This window comes from Lycorma delicatula, chromosome 1 (assembly GCF_047948215.1).
Source record: "Lycorma delicatula isolate Av1 chromosome 1, ASM4794821v1, whole genome shotgun sequence".
Lineage (NCBI taxonomy): Eukaryota > Metazoa > Arthropoda > Insecta > Hemiptera > Fulgoridae > Lycorma > Lycorma delicatula.
In genome coordinates this window covers 117,422,398-117,440,786 of record NC_134455.1, presented here as the reverse complement: position 1 = coordinate 117,440,786, position 18,389 = coordinate 117,422,398, and the positions used below count along the sequence as shown (strand labels likewise).

Genomic DNA, 18,389 nt, shown 5'->3' with positions numbered 1-18,389 from the left:
GATGGATTGTTTGACACATATTTCGTGAAATAGAATAGCCATGTTGGAATAATACTGCACAGAGACATCTCTGCAATGTGTGCATGTTTGTAAGGGGTTACAGATGTGAATACAAAAGAAATATAAGATTTCAAAATGCACATTCTGCTTTCTCAGTAGCTAAAAATATGCCCTTACTGGCCAGTCAAGACATAGCTGCAGGGCGTTACTTGTTGGAGTATAGCTCCCCAAAAACGTTTTTTAGGCTAACAAAACTTTTTGTCTGCCTACTGATATTTGAGTCTGTCTTAGTTTTTCCTTCTTTCTTGGTATAACATATTATGGGCTTATGCAATTATTCTGATATTTGCCAAAAGAGAGTATTATATAGTCTTGATTTAAAATTAGGTTAAAAAATGATGTTGCATTCCCATTTTGCATTCTATACATTTTAGGCTTTGATCAAAGTCAGGATATGGTCTTAATTTATGTACTACACTATTTTTCTACTTTGTTTTTTAATTACTTTTTATATCAAGGAATATAATTTTATGCCACAAGCATTAAAACCTATTGCTTTTGATTTTAGATAATTCAGTTCTGTTGTTTAATCACTTTACCCAAATTGTTGAAAACCAAGTCCTTTATTTAACATTTTTACTGCTGTGCAGGTTTAGTTTGTGTATCCCCCTTGCCAAATGCTTTTTTTATATTTTATACTTAAGGTAATCCTAATTTTTGTTATGAATGAGTATATGCTTAGTCCAGTAATATTTTCATGTTTATTTTGCAGTAACTTTACTGGTTTACATTCTCTCCTGTTTCAGAACTATTTTTTTGTTGAATTTATATAAATGTGTGTGTGTATGTGTATGTGTACATGAATGTGAGCACATGTATGTGTGTGTTCCTGTGTCTAATGTACATATGTGAGTTTATTGGGCTATAAGATAGTAATGTTTTAATTTATAAATGTAGAAAACATAAAACTCATTTTTTCAAAATTGAATGTTTCATTAGTTATTAATTTGTTATACGTTACGTTTTAAAGAAATATATGAAAATTAACTCCCTCTATGAATCATGAGACCTTTCCGATGGTGAGGGAGCTTGTGTGCTCAGTGATACAGAATAGCTGGATCGAAGGTGCAGCTATATCAGAGAGATATCTGTTGACAGGCAGACTAAGGGATGATTCCTGAAAGAGGGCAGTATCTCTTTCTGTAGTTGTTAAGGAGGTAGGTCAGGAGGACTTAAACGACCATATTAACATCACACGATCTTCTGAGTACTGCACAGCTGAAAGCAATGGAAAGCTACAGCTGTTTTTTTTCCAAGAAAATGTAGCTTTCTGCATTTTCATTTAACAAAGATGGAGGCGCCTTTCTTGGTAAAATATTTTGAAGATAAACTAGTCTCCCATTCAGATCTCCAGGTGGGGACTACTAAGGAAGGTGTCATCAGATAATTAAAAAATAACATTCTACGTTATAGTCGCAGAATGGAATGTTAGAAGTCTAATAAAGGTTGGTAGGTTAGAAAATTTAAAGAGGGAAATGGATAGATTAAATGTAGATGTAGTAGGAATTAGTGAAGTTCGGTGGGAAGAGGGAAATGATTTTTGGTCAGGTGATTTTAGAATAATTAATTCAGCATCAAATAAAGGGCAGGCAAGAGTAGGTTTTGTAATGAAGAAGAAAATAGGAAAGAGAGTAGAGTATTTCAAAATGCATACTGACAGAGTCATTGTAATGAGGATAAAATCAAAACCTAAGGCAACAACAATTGTTAACGTCTATATGCCTACAAGTGCCCATAATGATGATGAGGTAGACTGTGTATACAAAGAAATTTAGGAAGCAATTAAACACATAAAAGGGGATGAAAATTTAATAATAGTTGGAGATTGGAATGCAAGCATCAGAAAAGGCAAGAAAGGAAATATTGTGGATGAATATGGGCTGGACAAAAGGAATGAAATAGGGGTCTGACTTACAGAGTTTTGCATGAAGTATAATTTAGTAATTGCCAACACCCGGTTTAAAAATCATAATAGAAGAATATACACATGGAAAAAGCCAGGTGGTACTGCAAGGTATCAGATATATTACATCATGGTTAAGCAAAGGTTTACAAATCAACTTGTTGACTACAAAGCTTACCCTGGAGCAGACATTGATAGTAATCATAATTTAGTGATTATGAAATGTAGATTGGAGCTTCAAAACATGAAGAAAAGATGTTACATGAATTTGTGGAATTTAGAGAAGCTTGAGAAAGAAGATTTTTGAGGGGGACATCAGAAAAGGTCTGAGTAAAGAAGTTAAGGTAGAAAATATAGAAGAAGAATGGTAGAATGTTAAAAAGAAATTCTTAAATCAGCAGAGTGAACTTAGGCAGAACAAAGATAACTGGTAGAAAACCTTGGACATTGAAGGATATATTGAAGCTGATGAATGAATGTAGAAATGTAGAGGGTAAAAGGAACTATCGACAAAAAAAATATTATAAACAGGAAGTGCAAATTAGCGAAGTAAGAGTGGATTAAACAAAACTGTTCAGAAGTGGAAAAAGAAATGATCATTGGTAAAATGGATGGAGCAAACAAGAAAGTTAAGGAAAATTTTGTCGTACATAAATTAAAATCTAATATTGTGTTAAAAAAAGACGGGTAATTTTGTGTTAACAAAAGAAAAGGTCGATAAGTGGATGGAGTATATTGAAGACTTATACGGAGGAAATCAATTAGAAACTGGTGTTATAGAGGAAGAAGAACAAGTCGAAAAGGATGAAAAGGCAGTTACATTACTGAGATTTGAATTTTTAGAGCAGTAAAAGATTTGAATGGCAGAAAGGCTCCTGGGATAGAAAGGATACCTGCAGAATTGTGCGCAGTGCAGGGAGGAAGCGATAGATAGATTATATAAACTTGGGTGTAATATTTACAAAAAAGGGGAAGTTTCATCAGACTTCAAAGAGTGTGTTATTGTCATGATACCAAAGAAAGCAGGAACAGATAAATGTGAAGAATACAGAAAAATTTGTTTAACTACTGATGTATCAAAAATCTTAACTAGAATTCTGTACAGAAGAATTGAGAGGAGAGTTAAAGAAGTGTTAGGAGAAGACCAGTTTGATTTCAGGAATAGTATAGAGACATGGGAAGCAATTTTAGCACTCAGATTAATAATAGAAGGAAGATTAAAGAAAAACAAACCAACATACATAGCATTTAGAGGCTTAGAAAAGGCATTTGATAACATAGACAGGAATAAAATATTCAGTATTTTATAAAATTTAGGGTTCAAGTACAGAGATAGAAGAACAATTGCTAACATTTACAGGAACCAAACTGCAACAGTAGTAATCAAAGAACATTAGAAAGAAGATATAATAAAAAAGGGAGTCGACAAGGATGTATCCTGTCCCTGTTACTTTTTAATCTTTACATAGAACTAGCCATTAATAATGTTAAAGAACAATTTAGATCCAGAGTAACAGTGCAAGGTGAAAAGATAAAGATGTTACAATAATTGATAATGCTGATGATATAGTAATAATATATTAATGATATTGTTAATTGCTGATGATATAGTAATTCTAACTGAGAGTAAAAAAGATTTAGAAGAAACAATGTACAGCATGGATGAAATCCTAAGCAAGAACTACTGTATGAGAATAAACAAAACAAAATGAAAGTAATGAAATGTAGTAGAAATAATGTAGATGAACCACTGAATATAAAAATTTGAAGAGAAATGATTACGGAGGTAGAAGAGTTTTGTTATTTGGGAAGTAGAATTACTAAAGATGGACGAAGCAGGAGTGATATAAAATGTCGAATAGCACAGGTGAAACAAACCTTCATTCAGAAATATAATTTTTTTACTTCAAACATTAATTTAAACATCAGGAAAATATTTTTGAAAGTATATATTTGGAGCGCAGCTTTATATGGAAGTGAAACTTGGACAATCAAAGTACCTGAGAAGAAAAGATTAAAAGCTTTTGAAAATTTGGTGCTATAGGAGAATGTTAAAAATCAGATGGGTGGATAAAGTAACAAATGAAGAGGTGTTGTGGAAAATTGATGAAGAAAGAAGCATTTGGAAAAATATAATTAAAAGGAGACTGTTGGTTAACTGGCATTTCTCCCGCCACCACCCCATTCGGTCGCCCTAGAGCATAGACCAAATGTCAGTGCCATGAAACAGCTACTGTGCTTCTAAAATGGTTTAGCGACCCAATTCCTAAAAGCTCCTAGTGAGTTACCTATCAGCGTGAGCGGATTAAGCAGGGTGCTATTCACCACCCAATTATGTGTCCCAGTGTCCCAACTGCTCACTTGTCAAAACTAAAACTAGATCGGGGAGGCGCACCCCTTGTTACTAATAAAACAAAAGAACAGTTAATAAAAATAAAAAGACAGCAATTTAAGCTGTCACGCCTCGGTCGCTGCATGCCAGCTAGTACCTGTCCACCATTTAAAGCGCTTGGAGCTTGTATCTGGCTGGTGGCCAGCCATTATATCAGGAAACACTTACCACAGCAGCGCTATAGGAATCAATATAACGAAGATTAAACAAAAAACTCTAGCGATGACAGTTGAACATCGCTACCTCATCGAGGAACTCCCACACGGTCTGACAATGTGCACATTGACTCGCCGTTTGTGAGCGGCCAAGTTTCCCCCTGACCTCTAAGTTCCACAGTGGCTCGGTCTCTGGACCGAGATTATAAGGTGAGACAGACTTATAGGCTATATATTAATGCAGCCTGGAATAGTCGCTTTAATATTGGAGGGACAGGTGGAAGGGAAAAATTGTGCAGGCAGGCAATGTTTGGAATATGTAAAACATGTTAGGGAAGTAGAATGTAGGTGGTATACTGAAATGTAACAACTGGCACTAGATAGGAAATCTTGGAGAGTTGCATCAAACCAGTCAAATGACCAAAGACAAAAAAAAATTAAATTAAAAATTATGAAGTTGTAATAAATATATATTTCAATTATGATAATTATATTTAAACTTTTTTTTTTGCTTCATTGAGAAGCAAAAAAAAAAAATATAAAATACAACTAAAAAAAATTAATTTTAATTAAACTTTGTTTGAACATGAACAAAACTCTTTGAATTCTCTTTACTCAAAGAGTTATACAAGACTTTTTTCATATAAAATAAAAAATAATATAATATAAATAAATAATATTAAAAAATATAATTAATATTAATATATAATTAATAATAATAAAAATTATATTAATAAAAACAATATAACATTTTTATCATATAAAATAAGAGTTATTACTTAGATAAATCTATTGTGAAGATTAGCTTGTAAAAATTTAATATAGGCTATCACAAATTTGTTTACATTTGTCAATAAATATACAAAGTGCATCTCAAAGTTCTCCTTGGACTTTCATAAGCTGGTCTACTCTTTAAAGTAATAGAAAAAGTTCATATAAAAATATGATCTAAATGCTTTTTTTGTGAGTTATGTATAATAAAATATTTTGCTCAGGTTTCAGCTACCTTGGTGAAATTAGGTCATACTAAAAATTTATGCCATTAATCAAGGAGCATATTTAGTGATTTCTTACGGTTTTTAACTGGAAAAACAAATAAAATAGGTCCAACAATTGCATCTGCAGAATTTTTGAGAAATCTGGGATGAAAATCAATAAATTGAGGTAACAAAACCCTGTTTTTTTTATATTTGATGTACAATAACTTTGCCAGAAGGATAATAAATACATAAAGCTTTTAAACAAAACTTGTAGAGAAAAACTTTGGAAAAATTCCAACGTTATTTAGAACCAGTATACTAGATCAAAATGCATTGTATATACCAGTTTATAATAAATTTTTAAAACTTAGCTTTCCATTTGCAACACATTTCTTGGCACACTTCTGTACTGCTTTTGTTGTTCTTTTTAGTTCTTCAGGGCTGTCCTTAATTTGCTCAGCTACATCCATAATGCAGACAATTAACCCATCACGGGTGGAAACCCATATACGAGCTACCTGTTACACTGGAGGGCAGAAACCCATATATGAGTCTCTGAATGTGACCAGCTATTTGTCTTCACGTAGTTACATATAAATTCCAAGAGATGGCAGATGTTCTTTCAGTTATTTTGAGATGGGAATTTCTGATAACGTGATTGGGAACCATTTCACTTCAGTTATCAGATGAGTTCAATGACCATGCGTATGTAACAATCCGCATGCATTATTTTTTTCATGTTTTTTGCTCATTTTTAAGTAATTTGTTTACAAACTGTTCCTTCCAAAACTTCATTTTAGGTTTAATTCGTTTTAATTCAATCAAAATTTTTGTGAGAAAAATTCAGAAGGAAATGAATAAAAATATTTATATTATTATAATAAAACCATATTATACTATTCCCTGCATAGGTGCATTACTTCTTCAAAATTGCTGTTTTTATATTACCATCAATGTTACTACTGTTACTATTATTATTCAGTGTCTTTTACGTAAAAAGAACTCAAAGTAAAACATAACCAAAATCATTACTTATTGTTTGCAAATTCTAGTGTGCTTAGTGAGACGCGCCGTTTTCTCGTAAGCTTTTTCTCGCGAGATAATTAAACAGTGTTCCGTAACCAGATTGGTGGCTGAATTCAGCAAAAACACAGTGTATATGTTGTTTTTATGAATGATTGCATGTTACATTAAATAGTTTTTGCATGAACTTTTTTTTTTGAAAATGTCTTCCGCCTATAACCATAAAACATCTTTGCCCATAAAGCATCAAAAGCACAGTTCACACCACAAATTTTTCACAAGAATTAACCCTTTGTTTGTTGGTACACAGTATTTTTCATCCATTCCCAGATGTAAAAATGTAATGGTGTTAGTGCAGGTGATCTTGATGGTCAGGAATGTGGACCACTATGACTGATCTCCATCTCTCAGGGAAATGATGAGTTGTGTAAGTGATTTAAACGAGTGGAAACTGCATAAGAGAAGTGGGGAGGCGTGCCATTGTGAAGGAAGTATACTTTGCATCTCAGTGCTAGAGAAACATCTTCAGACAGCAGCAGATATTCTGCTTGAAGAAAGTGCAAGTAGACCTCAGCATATAAGTGGCCAGGTTATATGAATGGTCCAAATAGCAGGTTATATAAATAGCTGTTGATGCTAAATCAGTGTTTAAAATTACTTTCCACCGTTTCATGAGGATTTACTTCTGCCATGCTCATTACATAAGCTATTGATGCCATCTCAAGTTGAATTTTCCTCATCTGTAAACAAAACATACTTACAGAGTTGGAGTTGTCAATTTGTATTCCAGCATTTGCTGAACTCCAAGTGAAGCGGACCGTCTCCTGGGTGTAGATGTTGAACCGTGTATGATAAGGTTAAAACTTATTTTGTTTAAGTGTCTTCCAAAACATTGAATGCAAAACTGATCCCCTTAGAAAGATTTCATGTACTGATGCCTGGACTGCGCTGAACTACATCGATAATAATTCATCAATAACCGCGTTGTGTTGGACAGATCATTTGTAGCCAGTACGAATACTACTTAGTGAAACTGTTTCCCGAAGATTGCAAAAAGTCACACTAATTGTTTTAGGATCTGGAATCTTGTGATTTGTGAAACGTATTTCATATTCTACTCCAGCAGTTGTAGCATTACCATTACACACACCCAGAATAAATACCATATCACCATATTTTTATGTTGTAAATAAGTATGGCATTACTTCAACGGTAAACCAATTGCATTCAAATTAAAATTCACAGAAAACCTTTCCTAACGACACCACAGTTCACAGTACTAATATACTTCATGTACCTTACAGAATGATTTAAACATTAATACAGTTTAACACATTGTTGATCAGATGTTGTTATTTTATTGCCAACTTTGAAATAATAATTTCCAAAAAATTTGTTATATTTCAATTATTTCTATTTTACAATTGTGTAATTTCCAGTTTTTTTTTTTTAATTTTAAAATAAATTTTGTTTTTACAAATTTTTCACATCACCAAAAAGACTTTTGTTTTTTGTTTACATTAAATATGTACTTTTCTGACAAATGTAGTAACGCATTGTTTCTAAATAAAATTCAACTTATCTATTTTACACCATTTTGTTCAGAATTAAATTCTCTACATGTTTTGTTTAAACGTTTTATGTGTTTATTACTTATTTAACAAAGTTACTGTAATCAGATGTAAAAAACAGGGGTTTTACCCCCAGTTTATTTATTTTCATCCCAGATTTCAAAAAACTACTGCTATTTTTTTTTTACAGAAACAAAGCAGCTGTAGTTTTCCATTGCTTTCAGCCGAAAAACAATATTAAAATTATAAAAAAGTTTAAACAGTCAAAAATGACCAAAAAAGTTATGGTTTAAGTAATATGAACTAAAATTCAGAAATCCTTATAGAAAAAACAAGAAACAAACTACTCTGCAGTGCACGCTAACCAGAAATATAGCACTCCAAGTGGTATATTTTAACTTCAAAGCAAAGTATTCAAAGCTTACTGGCCCCCCTACCTGGTTCAGTAAACCAGAGGAAGTTTGTTTATTTTATTATTATCTGTTTTATAAGACAAGGGAATTGCAGTCATAGCACGAACAGTTGGGATTCCACTTCTAGGTTTAAATTTATTATATGAAAGAATATGTCTACACCACTATTGGTATTGAAATCTTACTTGGAAGAGTTTCTATAGATATGTTGAAAATAGTATTTTGTTATACCATACTGCTTTCATCCTTGAGTTAAGCACCTTTAAATTGTATATTTACTTTCTAAGCATTAACATATTCATTTGTTTACATGTTTTTAGTCACTTGGCTGTGTCCTGTATGCATTGTGCTACTTCAGATCCCCATTTGACATTATTTATGAACGAGGAGATTCTGTAGCTCTTGCTGTTATCAGTGGTAATGTAACATTCCCAGAAATTTCCCCTTATCCTGAGGTATGTTCTTTACTTAAAATGATATAAAAATATAGTAAATGATAAATTTTATAGCAGTTTTATTTTAAATTAAGATTTTAGTTAATAATGTGTGATATTTATTTTTATCTTCAAAGTAAAACTGAATTGAATATCTGTCGAATATGTATTGTTTGAATATTATGTTAGATGATGAAAGTATTGTGCTGAGATAGGAAATGTATAAGAAAAAGAAAATAAACTGAAAGGGTTGCTAAAGAGTAATGATTGTTTAGTCCTGCAGACCTTACATACTTAATTGTGCAAACTATATATTTGCATTGAAGAAACAGTACTAATTCTCATTGACTGTATTAAATGGAATTGCTTGATTTTTTGACAAGTATTTCTGATTGAAGCTAAACCTCAGTTAAAATATTCAGTCAGAAAAAAAATTACAAAATCTTTTTTCGGCTTCGGTAAGAACTGTTAAATTTCATTATTAATATTTTAATAATATTCTGTAACTTAATACTTCCTTGTAATGTTTTCAGCATTTTTCTGTTATCTGTTACTGTATTTTTTCTAGAGTAGTATTTTTTCATAATAATTTTTTTTAGATTTTTCTTCACTTTTTATTTTTACTAATTAAAAGTTTGACATTTTCAAATATTTTCAATTTTTAGATTCTGTTTTTGTTCAGTGGTGTATAGTTGTGTAACACTGTCTGTAATTAAAACTGTCAGAGTTTCTCTGGTAAAATATTGTCATTTATTTTATGTGTAAAAAATAATTTTTAACAATGAATAACCAGATGTTAGTAATAGACATCATCCCTTTCAGTCTACCTACTTTTTTTATGATTATTGTAAAGAACATTAATCTGCGGCTATACAAAATAATACCACTTATACAAATTTTTTTTGTGATCCTACATTTTTAAAGATACAAATTTATAAAAGAAGTGAGTCTTGTTTGAAATCCAATAGTGCAATGTCTAGTTGTTCATTACTAAGCCAATAAAATAAAATATAATTTTTATAAGGTCACTTGGCCTGAGACGTTACTGTATCCTTCTGTGTAATATGTCCATTCTCCTATTGTCCATCTCCATTTCCAACTAAATGTTTAGTTGTTTGTAAATTCCATTACTGATTAGATTGTCTATAATTATTTTTATATTCTCCAGCCTCTCTTCCCATCTTCTGAGTTTTTTTGCCAAGATTTAATCAGTTCTTACCTCTTATAGTCTAGGTGGTGCAAATCAAATTTGGTTAGTATACTGCACTTTTTGAACATCAGATACCACTTGGCACAGTTGTTTTTGGGACTTATTAGAACAATTTAAAAAGGGAAGGTATTTTTAATTTATCTTAGGGTTAATTATGCCAGTCATTGTTCAGTATCATATTCAAGGGGCTGAATTTCTTAAAAACTGCCATCTTTATAATTATGTTTTTGTACGTAGGAATACGAATATGAGGTCAAAGTTATTATCAGATCGTATACTGAAGCAAAATAATATTGTTTATTATAAAATACAAAAATGTTTCTGAAAAGTTATCAAAGTATTAAAAAATATGAAGATAAACAAAAAAGGCTAAATTCATGTCAGTTTTTCATCTGAATTACCCTCTGTGTTAGAGCACATTAATGTGTGGGATATCAGAAGATTTATTGGAGCATTTACTTGACAAACATCTTCTTTGAACCCACATTTTAACAGCTGTCTATAAGATTGCCAAATCACTAGTTGTGTCTTCTATTGTGGAGTACATTCTTCACCATGCTTTTTGCAACCCCAATGAACTGAAAATTTACATATATGATGATTCTGTCTGCCTGACCCCAGCTTGATATATTGCCTTAATATAGGTCCAGCTTGATTTAGTTCTCAAAGAGCATGTTGGGTGAGCGTATTAGATGTTGGGGAAAGATTTTTCAGTGGTTTAGATGGTGAATCATCAACCATCAACAAAGTGTAGTCTTCAGTAAGACTTATTGTACTACCGTCACTTTTATCTACATGATTGTTTTGTTCATGAGTCTGGTCAACCCAAAGAACAGAGAATAGCTGATAGGTTTTGCGCATGACAAATTTCCTTTCTGAAACTCTTCATGAACTCCTGTGGTAGTATGGCTAACTTCTCAAGATCCTTTATATAAATAGACAGCCAGCGTGAATATTGTGTATGATTAAAACACAAAAAACCACAGCTGCATCTGTTTAAGACAATTTTTAAATTGATTGTAAATTGTTTCCCTTATTGAGTAAGTTCGAATACGAGAAGCCAAAATTTGAAAGTCTGTGAAGATTTTCCTGCTGATTAACCCAATTTTGCATAGTTTCACTTTTCTTATATTCTCCATTCTGGAAAAATATGTACAAGGCAGTACATATGTACTAGTCTTCTTCATTATGAAAGTCTGACGTTTGAGTAGGCATTATTTTTTTCAGTAGCATTGTCCTGTTGTGGAAATCCCAGGTTCTTTGTGAGAAAGGACAACTGGCTTGACAATGGCAGATTTATCTAGAAGTACATGCATAGTCCATGATCATTTATTCCAAATTATAAATGAAGACATTATCTCCAGGTTTTTCAAAGCTTGTCATCTTAAAAAGCAGATGCTTGTCCATGTAAAGATCCTTACAGGTAGTACTGCTTGTGTTATGATCGATATCATTATATACTCAAACTGTGAAAACGCCACGTTGCAGATTTCAAGGACATATGAAGCCTTCATTTCCTTGATTGGCAAGTAATTGGCACATACTTGATGTTAGTTAATATGTTTGATTTGATGACACAGATATTCCAAGACAATGTAATTCAATAACTGACTTGTTTTTTGACTAACCGTATGGTGACATAGCAATATAGTGGCAATGGAGGTTTGTGATGCTTCTTATTGCATACAGTATCACCTTTAGGCATTCCTTTATGGTGATTGTAGAATATAAGCTGACTATTGTCAACAATGGTTGTGTTGCACTACTTGTCTTGGACTATATGTTAAAAAAGAATAAGTTGAAATTTCTTTTCTCAGACTTAGGAAAATTTCATATAAGCAACAGCATATACATCATAATTTTCATCTCGAATAACTTGATAAACTTTTCCAGCTTTTATTGAAATAAGCTGGGTAAAGTGGGATTCAGTTCTTTCCCAAAACCAAGATGTGTGGGATTTAACACAATCATGGCCATTAAAACCTAAGAGTTGTTTGAGCCTCTCATCGTACATTTGACCCAGGTCAGACATGTAAATGAAATGCACTCCTGTGTCAGGTTTTTCTTGAATGTATCACGTTAGTTCTGCAAATGCAATTCCTTCATATATCAACTTGCTTTTGTCTGTATCAGTTTTTGGCCACAGTTAATTCTTATTTTTATTAATATACTGCTTGTAATATTTTACCTCTTGCAAGATGAAATTTCTTCTACAAAATGCTGCTTGTGTTTCTGGTATTGCTGCACCTTTTAAGTTGACAATCTACTTCAGATGTCATTACCTTGTACAATGGGTGAGTCTACAATTTTCCAAGCCTACACAAGCAACATATATCCTCGAATATGTTAATTCTAGTAACAGCTGATCTAATTCCCTTCATCACCTGTGCCTTAGCAAGATGGTTCAGCAGAAAACTTCATCTTTAGATATGTTCTCATAAGCTGATTAGAATTACATTTCTGGGAACATGCTTTGTGCCATTTTGCCTCATAAACTGTGCAATTGATTCCTTTCCATTCATCTATACCCTCAAAATTTATGACTGATTAAAGCCCCACCCAAACGTTGAACCTCTTCAATATTCTTGGCCAGTGTTTCATACTCCCTTATTACGCAATGCCACGTTCTTGTTATGAGATGGATGCACAAAACTTTTGTTTGTCTTGTTACCACAAACAACATTTTGACCAGTCAGTTGGTCATGATGGCGGTGGTATCCCTAGGGATTCAGTAGCCACTATTTTCAGTCTTTTGTTATATTTTCCTGACATCTATGTTGGAGTCATAAAATCTAAAAGAGAAATACAAAATAAATTATAAAAAGATACAAAATTTTTCTATTCACCCTGAAGATGTTTGTTAAGTCACATTAGCTATATAAAACTTTATGTAAAGCATATAACCCTGTCGTATTACCTATATTTTCATGTAAGTACACGCTAAAGCCAAATGGAAACAACACCAAACATGTCATTATTAGAAAATTATCAGAAATTCAGTTATAATTAACTTCAATTTGGAAAATAGCCACCATTTTGAATTCTAAGGGAAATCTTACATGCCTCCTATTCTTAATTTTTCTGTAAGTAACTGTAGCTACAACTGGACAAAGCATCAATTTATGTCCACAAAGTGCAGTATGTATTCATGTACCACCTAGCTTATACCATATGTCTCAGCCAGTAAACTTTAGTTTTTTAAATTCTTCTGATTAAGGCTTCTGTTCTTGTTAACTCCTTTTCTTCATAATATTTCACTCTTTCTGTCTATCTAATCTTCTCTAACTTCCCTGATGCCTATATTTTAAATGCCTCCAGCCTTTCATATTTCCTTTTTCTTAATAATCATGTTTTATTCGAGCAAAATAAAGATGAAAACAATCAGCTTTAAAAAAAGGTCCTTTTTCAACTAGTATTTTATTGAGAAACAAGAATTTCAGCCTTTTTGTATTCAAGCTTTATGCTTTACTCAATGGATTATTTTTATCTTTTTTGTAGAGAAAGTACCTTTTGGACATGTTGTATGTTTTTTCCAATTATTATAAGTAAAAGAATTTAAAAAAAAAAATCTTGTCTATGAAACAAATGAATTGAAGAAATTTTACATTGTTTTTGTCATAATATTAAGTTGTTATAATGTAATTGTATGCAGCCTATTGTCATTCTGGTATTTGTAGTGTTTTTACATAAAATCAAGATTAGTTTACTCAGAAAAATGAGTTAATTTCATTTTTTTTAATCAAAATTTAGGTTTCTTGTGAAAATTAAACATTGTTTTTCATATTAGCATATATTTTTACCTTTAAATAATAATACTAAAAATTGTAAAATAAAATAAACTTAAAATAACTGATGACAGAACAGTGCTCTACATATTTAAAAATAATACTTTAATTCTTCAGTATATGTCAATTATTTTATCAGTCCCAAATTTTTGGAAGTTGTATTAATATGATACTATTCTAAGAAAGTCAGAATTTGAAATATCAATAGATAAAGAACTATTTTTAGTGCGATTTTTAAGCCAGTTTTGTTCACTTTTTTTTTAATGTATTTATTCAGTTAACAAACATTTTTTACATTTTAAAGTAAGTACCAAATTAATAAAACAACTATCAAAACTTATTTATTTGAGCTCTGACTTCTAAAAATTGAAATATAATAATGAATTTAAAACAGTACTAAACACAGAGATTAGAAATCAGCATCAAATAAAAACAAAAGGTATGCAGAAAAGCAATTTAAGAGAGACTGCTACTGAGTGTAAGATAAAATTAAATAGATATTATTTTTATACTTTAAATCGGCTACACAGACAACATAATTTTTTTTTTTAATATCTTTCACCTCTCTCTGGATTGGATCAACGTGAAGCATAAACACAGTCCTGGGGGGTGTCCAGTACTCTAACAAGCCAATCCACCTACTGGCTGTAAGTCCAGCATGACAAGCAGGCCTGCCGTAGTTTTTTAATTTCCTTGCCCTGCCTCTAACCCCAGTGCAAAGTCATCAGATCCAACACTCGTGCCCCACCCTAGAAGCCAGGACTCGGTCTTGTATTGCGTGCCTCAAACAGAGGCAACCTGAAGGTCACCTCCGCCTGGACTCGGTCTTTCAAGCGCCTGCCTCTAACAAATGCGACCTACAGGTCGCACTTGCCAGGACTCGATCTTATCAGCTCCAGGGCACCAGAATCCCCGTGTTTCATCATCGACAGCCACCCACCCAAGTGTGGACAGACGCTGACTCAACAAGAGACTGTCCAGCACATCATTGCTACCCCACCATCCACGGTACTGGAATAAACTGGAACACCCCCACGTAGGAGAAACTGAAAAGCCAGACACTGGGCAATGGTCACCTCTTAATGTCTTTCACTTAAGTTGAGTGAAAGAAACCTATAAGAAGAATAGAACAATTTTCTCTTGAAAATAAAAACAAATATAGATTTTTTTCTCTATTTGAGAAAGGTGTTTAATATTATTAATAAAAAAATAAGAAATAAATTGAATTGAAGTTAGTTTTCAACTTATTTTTTTTTAAACGTTTTCAAAATCTAAATGCAGTCTCCAATGAAGTCTGATTGAATGGAGTTGTATTATATTAGAAATTTAGAAGATAACTGTGTGATGCTGATTTCAAAAGCACTTTTGAATTCAACATCATATATATATGTTTTTTTTTGTTTTTGAGTAATGATTCAGTTAATGACTGATTTGATGCTGTTCTTTTTTCCTTTCCATTCTGCACCAGTATTTTAACCTCAGCATTCTTATTGTATGTTTCAACCATTCCAATCTCTGACTTCCTGCACGATTTTTTTATTTTCAGTGTGTGAAACCTTTAACTTAAAGTTAGATATCTTAATACCAACCTAGTTTATCTGTACAATTTTTCCTCATAAATTTTCCTCCGCTCCTACCCAGCTTAAGACCATTTCAAATTTTAATAACTCTCCTAATTTTCAAACATCCATTCATTTCAAAGGCCTTTATTATTTTCCTTTCTGTTTTTTATATTGTCCTTGATTCACTACTATAAATTCCTACATCCTCTTAAATATTTAAAAAAAATTATTTTTAAATCTTAGAAGGCTCTTTACTTGTACCAGTCTGTTATTAATGTCTATACTATTCAGCCTATCTTTTGAAATTTGACTACCTATATAACAACAATTCCTCACTTCCAATAAATTGTCTTCCCCTGTCTTAATATTTAATATCTAATTATCTTCCTTAATTTTTGTTTTATATTTGTTTATTTTCTGACCAAAGTTTTTTCCACTAGCATTAATCCCTACATTCAATATTTCTTTTTAAATCATACAAGGCGTTTCATAATGTTCTTAAGAGTTACAAAAATTCAGTACAAAAAAAGTATTTCACATACCTAAATGAAAGTTGTACGAGGTGATGCAGGAACTCAAACAGTTTTTGTTAAAATCTATAAATGTTCAATATGTGCTCCTCTGGTGACACGGCACACATCAACGTGAAAGTCTAGCTCTTGCCAAACTCATTCTAACATGTCATTTTCGATAGAGTTGATTGCATTGATTATGTGATCCTTTAGCTCAGCAATACCGTGCGTCATTGGTGGGATGAACACCTTATCATTCACGTAACTCCAGAGAAAGAAATCACATGGTGTGAGGTCTGGTGATCTTGGTGGCCACAGCATAATGTGTTGGTCTACTTAAGATGCACGTCCTATCCAGCGCCGAGGTAATGTTGTCTTAAGGTACTGTTGAACCTTGTTATGAAAATGGGCAGGACAACCATCTTGCTGGAAAATGAAATTGTTGAGTAGCTAAGGCATAAGCCATAATTGTAACATATCCAGGTATATCATGCCGGTTACTGATGTTTCCATAAAAAAGAATGGCCCATACACTGCCTCACAAGAGATCGCACAAAAAACATTTACTTTCATAGAATCCCGAATGTGTTCCACATAAGCATGTGGGTTTTCAGTTCCCCAAACTCGCACGTTATGACGGTTTACTTTGCTGCTAATATGAAAAGTAGCTTCATTGCTGAAAATTATCTTGTTTAGAAAACCTTCATCTAAGAACATCTTTTCCTGTAACTGTAAACAAAAATCAAGCCTACGTGTTTTATCTCCATTAGAAAGACGCCGGATTAATTGAAGATGGTATGGTTTGCATAATAAACGTTTACGGAGAACTCTCCACACTTGTTTTTGGAATTCCCAATTCTCTGCCTGCAGCCGCAGTTGATTTTGACTGGCTGCGAATGAAACTTGTACGCACACGTTTGACATTGACTTCTGAGGTTGATGGACAACCAGTTGATTTTCGCTTGCACAAGCAACCAGTTTCACTGAATTGTTTATACCATGCACGAATTGAATTGTCACTTGGTGGCTCCTTATGAAATTTCAACCGAAACGCACGTTGCACAGAAATTACTGAGTTTGACAAGTGAAATTCTAACACACAAAATGACTTCTCGCTTCCTGTGGCAACCATTTTCTCTAATGTCGACGCCTAGCGAGCAAATGGTTTACTAACTGCCTAGTATATGTAGAAAAAACTATTTGAAGTACTTGTTTTATTGTTATGAGTGAAATAGTTTTTTGTTAATGAATTTTCAAAACTCTGAAGAACATTATGAAATGCCCTGTACATAGTTTCTGCCAAAAGTGCAATGTCATCAGAGAATCAACATTTTTATATTCTTTTCAAGGATACATATTCCATTATCAAATGTCTTCTTCAATTCCTGTGCAAAAAAAAAAATTCTTTTTTCTTCTAGGTGCAATACAAAATCCAGGGGTTGACTACATCCTTATATTATTTCTTTCTAAATCTGAATTCACCTTTCTTCATCTTCTACTCAGAATTGCTGCTACCTGATTCTTAGGTTGTAAATAACTCTTCTCTTCATGTATTTAAGTTTAAATTTAAAAAAAATTTATTTATTCCATTCCATATTATCAAATGCTTCTTCAGATCTATAAATGCTGTATGCCACACAGTGGCTCTATTTTTTCAAGATGTGAGGTTGGAGTGAAAAGTTCTGGACCTGGATAAAAAGATAATATTTTTCTGGATACATTTTAATTTATTTTTCAACATTGTCACCGGTGAGGTCTATACGCTTAGCCCACCGTTCTACTAGAACGCTGTTCGGTGTGTTAATTTATCTAACTCCTTAAAATAATCATCTACTATGGCAATACTTCATTATTGGTCAAAAATCTCTTCCCCCTAACCAATTTTTTAGGTTATGAAACAAGTGATTGATCTGGCTCCCAGTGACTATCAGTCTCATCAACCATCACAAATTGATGTAAAAATTCCTCTGGATTGCACCAAAAGAGCACGAGACAAATATTTGAAATGTTTTTTCGGCACTGTTTTTGGTTGGAAGTGAACAAATGCAGCACAAATCTACTGCACAGCTCGTTCATGCAAAAAATTGCGGATGCATTTTGTTAACATGCCTACAACTCTGATAACTCATTCACTGTTACTTGTCAATCTGCCAAAACAATTTTACGCACTTTTTCTGTGATTTCTGGCATAGTCACTTTAGAAGGGCATCCACTACATGGTCCATCACTAGTGCATGTTTGACCCTCAGTTTAACTATTGTATTTGAGAGAGCCTCCCGATATCATATCAAGCTGTCCTTTAATATCCTTTGCACTTAAGTGTTTCAGAAAAAAGTATTTAATCACTGCACAAATTATGTTTTCCCATTTTTCAAAAAATGCCAATTCT

At 32.5% G+C, this 18,389-nt stretch overlaps 1 protein-coding gene across 3 annotated transcripts in view; it reads left to right on the top strand.

Annotated features, from left to right (window-relative positions):
• The window catches only part of LOC142321654 (serine/threonine-protein kinase 16), a 38,763-nt gene that overhangs the window by 17,149 nt on the left and 3,225 nt on the right, over window positions 1-18,389 (top strand). For 2 of the 3 annotated variants that reach the window (XM_075359937.1, XM_075359922.1), the window contains exon 5: window positions 8,818-8,952. The exons of the other annotated variant lie outside the window; for it this stretch is intronic. In XM_075359937.1, coding sequence (XP_075216052.1) covers window positions 8,818-8,952 — 135 coding nt within the window. The remainder of the gene's footprint in view (window positions 1-8,817; window positions 8,953-18,389) is intronic. 3 annotated transcript variants of the gene reach the window in all.